Source organism: Natrix helvetica, assembly GCF_964273705.1.
Source record: "Natrix helvetica genome assembly, chromosome: 7".
NCBI classification, from domain to species: domain Eukaryota; kingdom Metazoa; phylum Chordata; class Lepidosauria; order Squamata; family Natricidae; genus Natrix; species Natrix helvetica.
The window spans coordinates 2,957,301-2,974,447 of NC_138558.1; the positions used below are offsets into that span (position 1 = coordinate 2,957,301).

Consider the following 17,147-nt stretch of genomic DNA (forward strand, 5'->3'; position numbering starts at 1 on the left):
CCTGCCTCTGATCTATACTAGGGTTGGCTCCTGAAAATAGACCTTAGGAGGGGTACAAAAAAGGCAAGATGGCAGCTGCACCAGCAAAGCCCTGGTGAGAAGGCTTTAGTGCGGCAATCTTGACTTTTTTGGGGAGGGGGGGGATGATCCTGGCACCTAGATGCCCTTGGCACGGGGCACCTCACCTTCAATTCTCTAACCTTGGCCTGGGCAACCGTCCAGATTCAAAGGGTCCAATGGGACTCGGAGCATTTGTTGGCACAGCTGTGTCTTTTCGTATGTGTTGTGTGTGTGTGTGTGTGTGCCATTCCCAAAAGCCAAGATGCAAGGAAGTTCTCCTCTCAGCTCCTGGCCTTGAGAACCCAATTTTCTTGGCCTCGTTTATTCTTGTGGCAGAAGGCTGAGACGACGGCAGCTTTGGCATTGACGAAGAGACGGTTGTTTCTTGGAAGTCGTGAGTCACACAAGGAATAGGGCAGCCCACTCTGGGTGTGATGAGTCGAAGTCCCACAGATCGAAGGTTCTCCTTTGTTTTCAAGAGTCCTGAGATGTTTTGGCACAGCTGGATTTTCCGACCCAATTCTGGAGTTTGGTTGGGAAAGACTTCTTCGAAGGCCAGGTTGGGTGCCTTCAAGACTTTCCCCCAAAAAATGTCTCTTCGTAAAAGAATAAATTTAGAGCAAAAGCTTCCATGCGGAACTTTGAAACCAGCTCACTGGGCAAGATGTGCTACTCCCGAGTAGAAGCTGCCACCTTCCAGAAGTCAGCTTCCCCATCCCGACAGCTGAGTGTTGGCTTTTTTTGCAAGCTTCTCCTTGTGAGACCAAACCCTGTGAGTTTCGAACTCGCTTCCCTTCAAGAAACCAAAGCGATGTTGTATACAGGAAACGGGAGGGAAGCAATTCCGCCTTCCTTGATCGCCAATATCTCCCAAAGGTTGGACTAGAAGACCTCCAAGGTCCCTTCCAACTCCGTTATTCAGTTGGCAGAAAGCAGCAAATACAGCAACCGGCTAAGATTTTGTCCAGAATAAATTTACAGAGCTCTAAAAAAATAAAAATAAAAAATGGAAAGTTGGTGGATCTGGTGTCTCTTTACAAAGCCAGCCTTACTCCAGGGAGATGCCTACATCCGAGGAGGCCATTTTTTTCTAACCCCCCTCCAGCTCCCCCCGTCTTAAATTTCAGGGGTCCCCTTGCTGGAGCTGCTATCTGGGGGGACGACGATGACGACACACCGATTTATTACAGTCTTTCAGAAAAGATGAAGTGACTGATAGAAGATAAGAGGAGGCCACCAGAATGCTTGCAAAATGCTTTTTTACACCAAGATGAGGGGGGTTAAGCATCCCGGCTCAAAAGCAGAGAGGTGCCTGTGTGAATGTTCACTTTGGAGAACAGAAAAAACGTGGATTCCATTAAGCCGTATTCCGTAACGTTTCCCACGCTGCAGAGAGCGATATCCAATCTGGATACGCTGCTTTATCCTTTCAAAATGAAAAATTAAAAAATTTTTAGCGTTAGATCCATGTCCCTTTACACCGTAGAAGCTCACCCATCCTTAAAATACATAAATAAATCCAAAATAAATGCCGGTTTGGGGGGAAAAATATATATATATATAAAAAGCAAGCAAGAGGACAGGGGCCTGCCGTGGCGGAGTTTTGAATTGGGGGAGAGGGTGGGCGGCAGGAAACGATGGTGTGTTGTCAGCGCAGGAGGGTCCCCCCCCCCCAGCAAGGAACTACCAAAACCATTTTTCCTGCACGATCCTGGTCCCGGTGAGTTCTCGGCCGTCTGGCGGAAAACCAGTCCCAAATTTAGGCGGGAGAGGAGAACGAAAACGATGCGGCAGTGGGAGGCAGGCGGTCGCACAGCCGCCTCTGCCAGCGGAGCGAGCGAGCGAGAGAAAACGGTGGGGAGACGACAGGAGGACGGATCTTCTTCTCAGTCTTGGGTGAGTTTCGGTAGCACCGTCAACCTCTGGTGTTCCTCGGCTCCTCCCGCCTGGAGAAGGAGCCCCCATCTCTTGCGGAACTCAAGACCTGCTCCAAAATGAGGAGGCATCAGATGGCCTTCCAAGGTTGCCAGTTCAGGAGCAACGGAAGCCGGCGTTCGAATCCCAGGCAGTCTTTCGGAACGGGGATGTTAGCGACGGTCGGTCGGGCTCGTCCCTCACCAAGGTTAGCAACCGGATTCCACCTTAATGTGTAAAATTTTTGAGAAGCCCGGCCTCTTCTTCAAAGCCTGGAGAGGGAAGAGGAAGAGGAGGAAGAGGAGGAAGGAAAGGGAAGGTTGTCTATGGCAGGGGTCTTTAACTTTTGGCAACTTTCAGACTTGTGGACTTCAACTCCCAGAGATGAACTCTGGGATTTTAAGTCCACAAGTCTGAAAGTTGTCAAGGTTGGAGACTCCCTGGTCTAATGGAGAGGAGGACTGTGGGGTCCTTGGTCCTCCCTGAGCTTGGTTGTTTTCTTGCAGACACTTCATGACCCAACTAGGTAACATCATCAGTGTTAGAGGGGAGTGGGGTTTGGAGGAGGAGGAGGAGGAGGAGGAGGGGGGGAATTACTGTGGGGTCCTTGGTGCTCTCTGAGCTTGGTTGTTTTCTTGCAGACGTTTCATGACCCAACTAGGTAACGTCATCAGTGCTAGAAGGGAGATGGGTTGGCAGAGAGGAGGAGGAGGAGGGGGAGGACAAGGAGAAGAGGAAGAAGGGATGGAGGAGGAGGGGGAAAGGAGGAGGACGACTGTGGGGTCCTTGGTGCTCTCTGAGTTTGGTTGTTTTCTTGCAGGTGTTTCATCACCAAACTAGGTAACATCATCAGTGCCATAAGGGAGTGTGGCTTGTGGGAGGAAGAGGAGGAGGAGGAGGAGGAGGCGGAGGAGGAGGGGGGTGATGACTGTGGGATCCTTGGTGCTCTCTGAGCTTGGTGGTGTCCTTGCAGACGTTTCATTAAGAAACTAGGTAACATCATCCATCCACAGAGCACTGATGATGTTACCTAGTTGGGTCAGGAAACGTCTGCAAGAAAACTACCAAGCTCTGTGACCCGGTGAAGCCCCTTTTAGAATTTAGCAGCTGGAAATACAACATCTGCCTTCAATCTCTGCCCTCAGGTGTTTCTTTTCTCGGCCTCTTTTCTCTTCTTTTCCACACATCCCCATCAGTTGCACTATCTAAGTTTCTAGTCCCTGTGACTGAAGGGCTGGAGGCCTGTTATAAGGGGACACCCGCTGCTCCCATCCATAAGTCAAAATGGTGTGGGGGAGGGGAATCCCTCATACCTGGAGTTTGTTGATCATTTCATCAAACATTTTCTTGGCCTCCGAACTATTTGGTTCCTTAAAGTAATCGGCAATCCCAACTTGGACCACAATGGACTTCAGGTTCCGGCAAACACCTTGAAAGGGGAGAGAACCTAGTTTGATACTGCGGACGGCGAGGTTCAAAAAAGTCAAAATGGCGTCCTTGACCACATGACTCTGGGCGCCATCTTGGCTTTTTTGACACACACACACACACACAAACACACACACACACACAGACAAAAACAAAACTCACAACCAAGGGCCTAGCGGTCTTTATGCAGCAGGAAGAGTTTAGTCAAGCAATTATTTATATGTACATACATACATACATACATACATACATACATATATACATATATACATATATACATATATACATATATATATATACAGGTGGTCCTCGATTTATGACCACAATTGAGCCCAGGATTTATGTTGTTCTTGCCTCAGTTGTTAAGTGAATCACTGCAGTTGATAAATTAATCTGGTTAATCTATCTATCTATCTATCTATCTATCTATCTATCTATCTATCTATCTATCATCGTCTGTCTGTCTGTCTGTCTATCTATCATCTATCTATCTATCTATCTATCTATCTATCTATCTATCTATCTATCTATCATCTATGTATCTCTATCTATCATCTATGTATCTCTATCTATCATCTATATCTTTATCCATCTCTATCTCTATCTATCTATTTATCTGTATCTATCTATCTATCTATCTATCTATCTATCTATCTATCATCTATCTATCTATCTATCTATCTATCTATCTATCTAACTATCATCTGTCTGTCTGTCTGTCTATCTATCATCTATCTATCATCTATCTATCTATCTATCTATCTATCTATCTATCTATCTATCTATCTATCTATCTATCTATCATCTATCTATCTATCTATCTATCTATCTATCTATCTATCTATCTATCTATCTATCTATCATCTATCTATCTATGACTATCTATGTCTCCCAAAATGGAAAATAAATGATGTGCTTTTATTTGATTAACGGGGCTGCCAGTTTTTAATAACACCATTGATCAAGAGCTGGCTGGGGGATTCTGGGAGTTGAAGTCCACAGCTCTTACAGAGGCCAGGTTTGGGCATCTCTGGCTCAGCTCTTTGCCACCCCCTAGTGGCTGACCCAGATTTACATCCCCTATTTTTCACAGCCATACCATCTCTGTCCCATCACACCCCCCACCTTCATCCCCCCTCCCCCTTCCTGAGCTCCTACTCACTGTTGAAATGCAGTAAGGCTTTGGGGGTGACCGGAGTGGACGTGAGGACCAGCATCTCCAGGCCTTTCAAGCCTTCGCGACACACCTCGGCCGCCACCTCTTGGTTGACCTCCGTCACGTGGTCCAACTCCAGGACTTGAAGCCGCATGCAATTGCGGGCTGAGAGGGGGGAAAACAGAATAGAATGGGATGATGGAGCTGGAAGGGACCTTGGAGGTCTTCTAGTCCAACCCCCTGCTTAGGCAGGAAACTCTATAGCATTCCAGACAAAAGGTTGTCCAACTCAAGAAAAAACATTGGAGAATCTGACCGGCCTGGATGTTGCACCTGGGTGGTCAAGAGGCCACGGTCCTTGCATACTAAGCTGGTCAAAATCCCCCAGCCGGCATGTTTTAAGATAGGTGGACTTCAACTCCCAGAATCCCCCAGCCAGCAGGCTTTAAGAGGAATGGACTTCAACTCCCAGAATCCCCCAGCCAGCAGGCTTTAAGAGGAATGGACTTCAACTCCCAGAATCCCCCAGCCTCCATGCTTTAAGAGGGATGGACTTCAACTCCCAGTATCCCCCAGCCAGCAGGCTTTAAGAGGAATGGACTTCAACTCCCAGAATCCCCCAGCCAGCAGGCTTTAAGAGGAATGGACTTCAACTCCCAGAATCCCCCAGCCAGCAGGCTTTAAGAGGAATGGACTTCAACTCCCAGAATCCCCCAGCCAGCAGGCTTTAAGAGGAATGGACTTCAACTCCCAGAATCCCCCAGCCAGCAGGCTTTAAGAGGAATGGACTTCAACTCCCAGAATCCCCCAGCCAGCAGGCTTTAAGAGGGATGGACTTCAACTCCCAGAATCCCCCAGCCAGCAGGCTTTAAGAGGAATGGACTTCAACTCCCAGAACCCCCCAGCCAGCAGGCTTTAAGGTAGGTGGACTTCAACTCCCAGTATCCTCCAGCCAGCAGGCTTTAAGAGGGATGGACTTCAACTCCCAGAACCCCCCAGCCGGCATGTTTTAAGGTAGGTGGACTTCAACTCTTAGAATCCCCCGGCCATGATGCTTTAAGAAGGGTAGACTTCAACTCCCAGAATGGCTGGCTGGGGAATTCTGGGAGTTGAAGTCCACAAGTCTTAAAGTAGCCAAGTTTGGCCACCCTTGCCTTAAACCATGGTCAGCCTGAAGACATGAGAAAGCCACCTTCCGTGTATCTTTCCCTTCCTCCTTCCTGGCCCAGAAAAGGTCCCAAATCTGGACTTACCTAAGGAAGCCAGTCCCTGCAGGCCGCAGCCGGCCCCTCCAACGCCCAGAGCTCTCAAGTGTGGCCAGCAACGCCCAATCATCTGCAGGCAACGGTTGCTAAACCTGGTGGGTTGCTGGCTGGAAAATATTTTTAAAAGAAGAGAGACAAAGAAAATAACCGTGAAGATCACGTCACGGAAATACAAACGAGGAAGAGAGCCGGTCCCCGGAGCTGGGGTCTCCAGACAGCAGAGGTGGCGGGTGTCCAAGAGAGAAAAGAGGAGACCTATGAATCAGGGGGGCGGGGGTTCACAAATTTTGGCTACTGGTTCGGTGGGTGGGGCTAGATTGGGGGCGGGGCATGTGACTGAGTGGGCCTGGCCAACCCTCAGTCACATGACCCTCCTCACCAAGCCACGTCCACTGAAACGGAGGAAAAAGTTTTGATGGGGGTGGCCCTCCAGCCTCACCGGAGCTAAGGGAGCGCCTGCAAACTACCCAGTAAGTAAAACAAAGTTTTTGTCCTCCCTGGCCCTGAAGAACGATCTGCAGGCTTCAGCGGGGCTGGAGGAAGGGAAAAATGCCCCCGTTTTTGCAAAAAATGGGCTTGAAACGGGCCGTTTTTCACAAAAACGGGGGCATTTTTGCCTTCCCTGCAGAGTGCTTCTGGAGGCTGGGGGAAGGCAAAAAGAGCCCATCTCTGGGACCCCTCTGGGACTGGGATGCGCACACCATTCAAAAAGGGGGAAATACATGTTTTCCATGAAGATTGAAATGCGCACATGCGTAGAACAGAAAATAAAGATGGCGGTGCCCGGGATAGAACCGGTACAGTCACGTGTCCAGCCGAGTTACTACCTATTCGGCTGAACCAGTCCGAAGAGGTAGGAGCCCACCTTTGCTGTGAATGTCCAGGGGTGCCTCTTACCAAGGGTGGAGGGGTGCCACCTGCAGAGAGATGATATCTCGGCAACCTGCTCCCAAGGCCCAGATGACTTCATGGCCCACAGGATCGGTGGAGCTCCTGGAACGGAAAACAGAAGGGAAAAAATATATAGATTATTTCTTCTAGAAAGTTGGCACAGATGAGGTCTGGTAGAGGAGCTGCATAGGAAAACGAATATTGATATTTGTCTGGGTTTTTTTTTTTAAATCACAGAACGAGGGCAGAGTTGGAGAGAATTGGTTTGCAACCAGTTGCCTGATCTGTATGTTCTCAGAGGCTGCACTTGTTTATATAAGCCAGGCTTACTAGACGTTGGAGGACATGACGGAATCTCCTTAATTGCACCACCAGATTGGCAGACTTCACTTTCATTAGGAAGGTGGTGAGCATCCTAGACTAAGCTAACCCCCCCCCCAAAAAATACCCAGGGAATTCTTGGAAGCTTGGCATTCAGACAAATCGGCCATCAACTGGCACATAGAGATAAACAATGCTTAGACACCTTTCAAAAGAGACAATGAAAAAGCTGAAAAGGAATCAAAAAGATGAAACTACCTTCTTGATGACAATCAACACACAAATAGGACAGCCATTAACACCAGGATTAAGACTAGACCAACAACCAAGCCATAAACAACACCTCAATCAAGGAACTACCATCTCAGACTAACAATCCAGCAGTAAATAACAGCCTAATTAAGGAATTATCAAGAATCATCAAGACTTCCAGCATCTCACTCTCTTTTCTTCTTCACCCAACATCTGGAAGCATGGGATCCCCCTTTTCTGTTCAGGAACTCAAGCCTTGTGGTCCCGTCCACCATTAAACCATCTTTCCAAGCAGCCTCCATGTCTCCAGTGTCTTTTTTTCCCCACTTGGAGCCGAACCCAGAAGGACATGTCTTCCAACATCGCCATAAAAAGGTAAGCATTATAAATTCCCGCTCATCCCCGCCAGTTTTCGAGGTGGCAAATCAATCAATTAATCAGTTAAAAGAAACAACCTTTATAAAACTAGCTTGGGCTTTTTTGTGGTGTTGCATGACCCAATTCCACGCTACAGAAGAGCCTAAAAATAAGCAAGCATGAATTATCTGGGAAAAAATCCATCCGCCTCTCCAGCCCCGGGGCTCCTGAATTGTTTGGCGTGGCCTTAATTAAAGGCGTGAGTCATTTTGACAGATTAGAAAACTGCCAAATTCTGCAGGTACATCTGACTCTCCAGAGTGAAAAAGAGGGAGGGAGGGAGTGGAGGATGGGGCATTTGCACCTGGAAGGACCACAGATCTAATGCGGTGCATTGCTCCCAGCCAGACCGTTAAACCCGAATTAAAAGATAATCCTCGTTTTATGACTGCCATTGAGCCCAAGGCTTCCTTCGCTAAGCAAGTGTGGGAAGTAGTACACCCCCAAAAGCAGCAGAAACCTAGGAAAATAGTGCCAGGAGACTCAAGCCATCCCTTCCCCCTTTAAGAAAACCCCAGGCAAAAGCACCAGCTGAAAGGAAAACTCAGAGCAGCCCTGCTAAGGACTGTTACAGAAGTAACAAAGCTGACCACAGAAACACTTAAGTAGAGCCATTAAGATAAGGGGAATCAGGCTAAAAAGAAACTCTCCAAGGTAAACTGAAACTCCCCCTTCTTGCCCCCTGACCTTAATTAGCCCCTTTTATTAATTGTGACTTCTGCTCAGTCACATCCAGCAAAGTCTTTCAAGGGAGGATTTACAGTCATAGACCTTATCTGGCTTAGAGAGCTGCCAGACTGATATCTGCAAAACTTGACCAGGAGTCTTGGAGAGTCAGGAATCAATTAAGCGAACTGATTGTCTCCTGCAAACTCCACTCCCCTTTTGCTCCTCTTTTCTTTCCTCTGGGAGGGGCCATTCATCGTCCACCTGTGGCTTTACTCCCAAGTCGACCTCTGTTCTTTAGCTGTTCCCTTCGTCTGGCAGCTCTGCACATGCACACACTGGGAACAGGCTCCAGCTGTTCTTCTGCCCCACTGATGGCTGACTCTGAAGGCAGCTCATAACTGTCACATGGCCCTGGCCCCTTCTCTGCCTCCGACACAGAGCCCTCATCGGAGCCTTCCCCAGACTCCAGGACTGGCCCATCTTCCTCCCCAACTTCCTCACTCTCCGAATCTCCTGCCAGATCCACTGGCGGGCCACAACAACCACGTTCTACCTCACCAAAGCTCTGATGTGGCCAAGGAAGGACCAGGAAAGCACTAGATGGTCCCTAGAACAGCTTGTCCACACGATGCCCTCTTAGATACCAACAGTGAGTTAATCTCCAGGCTGGCTGGAGTATAAGAATGGCAGGAACAGAGATGCCAACGCAACAGATGCCAGGGGTGTTGTGTGTTTCCTTTCACACCATCTGCTCTGGAAAATTCTGCAGTGGAGAAATTGTTCTGTGCTCTCCTCTCTCCTGCCAGCGATGTGTCCCCGGCACCCTCTATTCTTAGAAGCGGCGTCATGTCTGAACGCCACCTCGAGCTCGCGCTGCGCCGCGGCCACCTTTGATAAGAGCCTCGTTGTCTATGCCGCTAATTTCCTCCGGCAGAAACCCAACGGCACAGCAAATGGGTCAGAGAAGGTTGCAAACAGGCAAGAGTGGAGGATTTGAAATAATCTTCCACGCCTGAATCACGGATCAAACCTAAACAGGATAACAGACTTGGAAGGGGCCTTGGAGGTCTTCTAGTCCAACCCCCTGCTCAGGAAACACTGAGAACGACCACAGGACAGGTGCTCCTCAGTTTACGACCACAATTGAGCCCCTGTGCTGGGAGAGAGACAGTTAAGTGAATTTTTGCCCCATTTTACAACCGGTTTTTAAGGGAGTCTGGCTTCCCCCATTGACTTGGCTTGTGAGATGGTCGCAAAAGGGGATCGCATGATCCCAGGACATTACAATCACAAGGTGGGTTCCGACAGGCACTACTGCTAGTTCACTTGTGTTTCATGCACATTGCACGCAAAGTGCAATTAAATTGTTCTGCGCGTGCACAAAACTAAAAAAACAAGATGGCACCGCCATAGGGGGCGTGTCAGGCCGCTGCCGGTTCCAGCTACCCAGGCCGACAAATCACGTCCGGTTCGGCCGTACCGGTACGAACCGGTACGAACCCACCACTGTACAACCCTCTTAAATACAGGCCAGTTGTTAAGCGTCTGAATTTCAAGAAGGAAATGGATAACCATTGTATGGGCCAGGATTTCCTGCCTGAGCAGGGGGTTGGGCTAGATGACCTCCAGGGTCAATTCCAACCCTGTTATTCTTTGGTTCTATGTTTTGAGGGCTGCTCCCTCTTTTTTTTTACCCCCCTTCCCCGGAGACCGTCTCAATGCCTGATTCCAGCTGGGCTAATTATAAGGTGTCTCCCTTCAAGCGTGACACCACAATCACCCGTCACAACCCACTGGGGAGAGCCTGTCTCCTTGGCAGTGCCAACTCTGCCAAGAGCGAAGCCCCGGCGAGGTGGGTGCCACCCCCCCTCCCCAATCTTTTGTTCTCTTGCTGCTTCTCCAGCCCCGACGGAGAGAGTAAAGGCTGTGATTATCTCACACCGCCTCTCCCTTCTCCGTGCGGTGCCAAGGGCTGTCTGGTTGGCATCGCTGCCAACTCCGCCGTTGTTCCCCCCGGGGGCTCAGATGCGTCTCTGGGGAGGATGGCTTCAAATCTGCAGCGCTGAAAACAGAACTGACGGGGCTGGGGGAGGGGATCTTCTCCTTCTCCCGGTTCCATTGTGACTGGTCCCAAAGCACAAGACAGGCCGTCCCCGACTTACGACCACCCTTGAGGCCAACATTTCCGTGGCTAAAGCAAAACAGCTGTGTGAGTTTTGCCCCATTTTATTTTACTTGCTGCCGTGGTTAGGCGAGTCGTTGCCGTTGTTAAGTTAGGGACCTTGTTGTTAAGCGAATCTGGCTTCCTCGTGGACTTTGCTTGTCAAAAGGGGGTCAGGTAACCTCCGGGACACTCCAACCGTCAAAGGTGCATGCCAGTTGCCAAGCGTCAGAATTTTGATTGACCATCGGGATGCTGCCATTGGTCATTAAGTGTGACAGTCATAAGCACCTTTTTTCCCCACGCCACTGCAGCAACTACAAACGGCCACTAAACGAGTGATTGTTAAGTGGAGAACTACTTGCAAGTTGGGGAAAGGTAAGGGCTCTAGGCGAATTCCTTTTTTTTTTCCTAATATATTTTTATTATTTTTACATTTAAAAGCAATGCAATACCGCGGAGTCGGAGTGACCATACATTCACATTATATACAGCTAGTTTCAACCATTGACAATTAAACTACTTGATACATTGTCTATCCTTCTGTCCAATCACAATATGTACATTTGTTCCCGTCTTGTCATCTTGTCTTCTACCCATCATAAAATCTGTTCCAGACTTCAAAATATTCTGATTCCCCTTTATTTTTAAGTTCAAGAGTGAGCCTATCTGCTTCTGCACAGGGCAAGACTTTTCTGATTATATCTAGCTCTGATGGTGTATTTTCTTTTTTCCAATACTGCGCATAGGTTATGCGCGCTGCAGTCAGTATATGTATAATTAGATAGAGTGTATCTTTCTTAAACCCCTCCGGTATTATGCCTAGGAGAAAGGTTTCTGGTTTAAACATAATTTGTTCTCCCACCATTTGTTCTAACCATGATTGGATCATTTTCCAATATTTTTTTGCCTCATTGCACGACCATTGACTCCTCCATCAGCTCTTCTTTTCCTACACCAGCACAATCTTGCTGGAAAGACCTTCTTGGTCAAAGTGGAATTACTTCGGCCTGAGGCTGGTCAACCAAACAGGGTCAGTCCTTCTCCTCAGAATAGGATAGGACAGGATAGGATAGAAATAAGAATGAAAGAATAGAAAAGAACAGAACAGAATAGAATAACTGAGTTGGAAGGGACCTCGGAGGTCTTCTAGTCCAACCCCCTGCTTAGGCAGGAAACCCCTACACCACATTAGACCAATAGGGAGGCTGTTTTTTTTATTTAGGACAGGGGTCCCCAAACTTGTCAACTCTAGGAGTTGAAGTCCACACGTCTTAAAGTTGCCAAGTTTGAAGGCCCCTGGTCTAGGGTTTTATTTTATTCTGGCTCAATTCCTTCACACCAGCTGGGGAATTCTGGGAGTTGAAATCCAGGCATCTGAAATCTGAAAAGCCCTGGTTGAAGCTAATGCAGGGATGTCAGTCTTCTTGAATAGCTACAGTACTTGCAGAGATGTGTCCTCGCTGTTAGGAACAGGGCATGAAAGGAGAGAATCCCATTACAATAGAATAGAATAGAATAGAAATAGAAAAGAAATAGAACAGAACAGAATAGAATAAGAGAGTTGGAAGGGACCTTGGAGGTCTTCTAGTCCAACCCACTGCTTAGGCAGGAAACCCTCCACCACTTCAGACAAATGGCGATCCAACCTCTTCTTAAAAACCTCCAGTGTTGGAGCATTTACAACCTCTGGAGCAGTGGTGGTTTTCCAATTGTTTTACTACCGGTTTGCTCATGCACGGGCAGAAGCATCTGGACGCGTAGGTAGAGTCTCCCATCATCACTACTACCGGTTCGCCGGATCCGGGCCTAACCGGGATCAACCCACCTCTGTTCTGGAGACAAATTTTTCCACTGATTAATTGTTTTAGCTGTCAGGAAATTTCTCCTTCATTCTAGGTTGCTTCTCTCCTTGATTAGTTTCCATCCATTGCTCTACCCTCAGGTGCCTTGGAGAATAGTTTGACACCCTCTTCTTTGGGGCAACCCCTGAGATATTGGAACACTGCTATCATGTCTCCCCTAGTCCTTTTTTTCATTAAACGAGACATACCCAGTTCCTGCAACCGTTCTTCATATGTTTTAGTCTCCAGTCCCCTAATCCTCTTTGTTGCTCTTCTCTGCACTCTTTCTAGAGTCTCCACATCTTTTCCATATCGTGGTGACCAAAACGGGATGATAAACTCTGATTTGGTTGGAGGTCCCCCAATGGCCCCCGCTTACCGATAGGTGACAGCTTGGAGACCTCGGCAGTAGCAGCTGGCCAGCCAGAGGGAACGATCCGTCAAAATGTTGGGGCAGTGGGAAACCCGTAGGATCAAGAGGTTACTCCCGGAGGCTTTGAGTAAGGACTCCAGTCCTGCTTCGAGGCATCCCCTAGCAAGACAAATCCCCAAAAGAGGAAGAGGAAAGTTACAAATGATTTAAATCGATTTCGTTAGATGGCTCTGTGGAGTTGCTGAGGCTGCTAGTGAGCCTTTCCTGCAAATTAAAACACTTCAGAAAAACAAGGTTTAAATCAATAGGATCAACTACGTTGATCAGCCACGGGCGTAATGCATAGCCTGATTTGTTTGCCTGTTGTGTTTGAAAAACCCTGCGTTTGATTTTCAACATTCTCAACTTATAACACTGTCAATTGCTAAGAAAAGTGGGGGGGGGGGGAATACGTATATATTGCAACTTATTTGGAAAAGGGGTGATTTAAGTCTGTGTTTTCCAAACGTAGCCATTTTAAGATGTGTGGACTTCAACTCCCAGAATTCCCCAGCCAGCACTTATGGACTTCAACTCCCAGAATTCCCTATCCAGAATTCCCTATCAATTGGGGGGAAAATATATTAATGCAACTTATTTGGAAAAGGGGTGATTTAAGTCTGTGTTTTCCAAACGCAGCCATTTTAAGATGTGTGGACTTCAACTCCCAGAATTCCCCAGCCAGCACTCATTGACTTCAACTCCCAGAATTCCCTATACAGGATATGTGGACTTCAATTCCCAGATTTTCCCAGGTAGCACATGTGGACTTCAACTCCCAGAATTCCCCAGGTAGCGCACATGGACTTCAACTCCCAGATTTTCCCAGGTAGCACATGTGGACTTCAACTCCCAGAATTCCCCAACAGCATGCAGGCCATATAGCTTATAAAGATGCTGAAACTGAGAAATACTCCAGGGCTCCTATGACCCTTGGAGAAGAATTTCCTACAGTGAGTTAAAACTCTTCGTTCCAAATTCCAGCCTTCCTAGTGGAACCTGAGAGCTGTGCTGGCTGGGGATGATGGGAATCGTTGTACCAGATGTTATTAAGTTTCAATTGATGAACTGCAGCCCCTCTATCCACCAAGAACCTCAGTAGCGAACCAATGGGAATGGAGAATCACATTAAAGGTAAAGGTTCCCCTTGCACATCTGTGCTAGTCATTCCTGACTCTAGAGGGCGGTGCTCATCTCCATTTCAAAGCCGAAGAGCCAGCGCTGTCCGAAGACGTCTCCGTGGTCATGTGGCAGGCTTGACTCAATGCTGAGGGCGCTGTTCCCTTCCCACCAAAGGTGGTTCCTATTTTTCTACTTGCGTTTTTTACCTGCTTTCAAACTGCTAGGTTGGCAGAAGCTGGGACAAGTCACGGGAGCTCACTCCATTATGTGGTGCTAGGGATTCGAACCGCCGAACTGCCGACCTTTCTGTTCGACAAGCTCAGCATCTGAGCCACTGAATCCCCACGTCCCTCCTATAATCCCATTAAAACGAAAGCCCAATGGAAACACCAAACCCTAGACCCATGTGCCCCTGCCAGGACCCCCAAAACTAGTGCCCTGTCTCTGTGCCAACAGCAGTGGCTGATGGTCTTTGGCCTGGAACATGTCAGTAGCTCCTCTCTTGACCCAGGAAAAAAGGGGCCACTGGATGGTACGACCAGTCTCCCCACTTTCTATCGATCTAATCAGAATTGCAGTTGGTAGGGACCTTGAAGGTCTTCTACTCCAGCCCCCTGCTCAAGCAGGAGACCCTACACTATTCCAAACAAATGGCTGTCCAAACTCTTCTTCAAAACCTCCAGTGATGGAGCACCCACAACTTCTGCTGGCAAGGAGTTCCACTGGTTAATTGTTCTAACTATTAGGAAACTTCTCCTTAATTCTAGGTTGCTTTTCTCCTTGATTAGTTTCCACCCATTGCTTCTTCAGATATTGGAAGGCTGCACTTTTCCTCACCGTGTGCTTTTCATGTAATCCTCCTTCGTCTCCTTCTTCCCCCTTTGCCTGGGTTTGAGATTTTGGAGGGTGAGAGAATGGGTCTGGGTGCACCATTGTGACAACATGACCAGGAACTGTGGAAGAAAAACAAAAATGGAGTCAGAGACGCCGGCACGAAATTGTAGTTTTCTCTAAATAAATATATTTCACATTTTTAGGTAGTCCTCGACTTACTACCATAATTGAGCCCACTGAGCAATGTTTGTTGCTAAGTGAGACCTATGTTAAGTGAGTTTTGAACCAACTTTCTTGCCACCGTTGTTAAGTGAATAGCTTCAGTGGTTAAGTTAGTAACTCGGTTGTTAAGGGAATCTGGCTTCCCCCTTGATTTGGCGTGACGAAAGTTGCCAAGGGCGATCAAGTGATTCCCCGGGATGTTGCGACCGTCAAAAATAGGAGTCTGAATTTTAATCTTGGGGAAGCTGTAATGGTTGTAAGTGTGAAATAATGGTTGCAAGTCCCTTTTTTCAGGGATGGGGTAACTTCCAATGGTCATTAAGTGAACTGTTGTAAATCGAAGACCATGTGTACATATATAACAAACAAGAGAGTCAGGCACATCGCTTCATTGTGAGGTAAATCGTGAGGTAAATTACAGAACAGCATACAGAGCACACAGAAGGGAAAAAAGGCAGGGGGGAAAAGGCGGGGGGGAAAGCGGGAAAAAAAGGCGGGGGAAAAAGGCGGGAAAAAGGGAAACACCCCTTTTATATCCAACAACCAATCATAATGTTAGATACTTGTTCTAACTACAGTGGTTTCCACCAAGGTCCTCTGTTCCGGCAGGAACAGAGGTTTAATCCTATTGGTCGATTCATGAGGTAAATCGTGAGGTAAATTACAGAACAGCATACAGAGTACACAGAAGAGAAAAAAGGCGGGGGAGGGAAAAGGCGGGGGGAAAGCGGGAAAAAAAGGCGGGGGAAAAAGGCGGGAAAAAGGGAAACACCCCTTTTATATCCAACAACCAATCATAATGTTAGATACTTGTTCTAACTACAGTGGTTTCCACCAAGGTCCTCTGTTCCGGCGGGAACAGAGGTTTAATCCTATTGGTCGAAGGGTCTGACAGCTCCCTATAAAAGGGCTGCTGTCAGATTCAACCTTCGCTGGATTGTTCTCACTTGTGGTACCTAATAAAGAACTGTGGTTAATGTTAAGCCTGTGTGTGCCTCTCCATTACCCAATCTAACACATAGATTGCCTCAGGCAGGAGCCCACACTCTCCAATCAATCAACTACAACGGTGTGTTCTGGGCTCATTATACTGTACACTTCGCAGTAATCTTTAATAAGATTAAATGTCTTATCAGAGCCGCTATTATGCAAAGACACTACAGAAAAAAGAGAGAGATGGCCTCCAGCACATGAGCCTGCTTTGCAACCACAATAAACTGATACGAGTAGTCCTCGATTTACAACACGTTGCTTAGTGACCGTTCAAAGTTACATCACTCAAAAAAGTGATGCATGACTGTTTTCTCCCACCTACGACCGTTGCAGCATCTCTACGGCCATGCGAACAAAATTCAGACGCTTGGCAAACTGACTCATATTTAGGACTGTATCCTGGGGTCATGTGATTGCTTTTTGAGACCTTCTCCCAAGCAAAGTCAATGGAGAAGCCAGATTCCCTTAGCAACCATGTTGCTAACTGAACAGCTCCAGGGATTCACTTAACAACCGTGGCAAGAAAGGTCGTAAAATGGGGCAAAGCTTACTGAACCACTGTCTCACAGAGATTTGGGGCTCTGTTGTGAGCTGCATCTCCACCTAGGCTTCCCAAGAGCCTGAAGCGAACTCCTTGTCCTGACAAAACCCCTTTTATTAATTGGCTGTGAATTCTGCTCATTCACATCCAGCAAAGTCTTTCAAGGGAGAATTTACGGTCACAGACCTCATCTGGCTTGGAGAGCTGCCAGGCCGATCTCTGCAGAACTTAAGCAAGGAGTCTCGGAGAGTCATGAACCAATGAAGCGAACTAATTGACTCCTGCAAACTCCACTCCCCTTTCGCTCCCCTTTTAATTCCTCTGGGAGGGCCCATTCATGATCCACCTGTGGCCTCACTCCCAAGTCGACCCCTGTTCTTTAGCTTTTCCCTTCATCTGGCAACTCTGCGCATGCGCACACTGGGAACAGGCTCCAGCTGTTCTTCTGCCCCACTGATGTCTGACTCCAAAGGCAGCTGATAACTGTCAGACGGTCTTGACCCCCTCTCTGCCTCCGACACAGAGCCCTCATCAGAGCCTCCCCCAGACTCCAGGACTGGCCCATCTTCCTCCCCAGCCTCCTCACTAGCTGAATATGCTGCCAGATCCACTGGCCGCTAGCGGGCCACAACAGCACCATGTCGC

General features: G+C 47.9%; 1 protein-coding gene across 1 annotated transcript in view; it reads right to left on the reverse strand.

Moving 5' to 3' along the window:
* Positions 1 to 1,539: 1,539 nt before the first annotated feature.
* The window catches only part of FBXO41 (F-box protein 41), a gene marked incomplete at its 5' end in the record, with an annotated part of 32,238 nt that continues 16,630 nt past the window's right edge, over positions 1,540 to 17,147 (reverse strand). Inside the window, 7 exons of the mRNA XM_081960370.1 lie at positions 1,540 to 2,246; positions 3,288 to 3,403; positions 4,565 to 4,723; positions 5,812 to 5,930; positions 6,721 to 6,816; positions 12,758 to 12,910; positions 14,750 to 14,865. Coding sequence (XP_081816496.1) covers positions 2,184 to 2,246; positions 3,288 to 3,403; positions 4,565 to 4,723; positions 5,812 to 5,930; positions 6,721 to 6,816; positions 12,758 to 12,910; positions 14,750 to 14,865 — 822 coding nt within the window. The 3' untranslated portion in view covers positions 1,540 to 2,183. The remainder of the gene's footprint in view (positions 2,247 to 3,287; positions 3,404 to 4,564; positions 4,724 to 5,811; positions 5,931 to 6,720; positions 6,817 to 12,757; positions 12,911 to 14,749; positions 14,866 to 17,147) is intronic.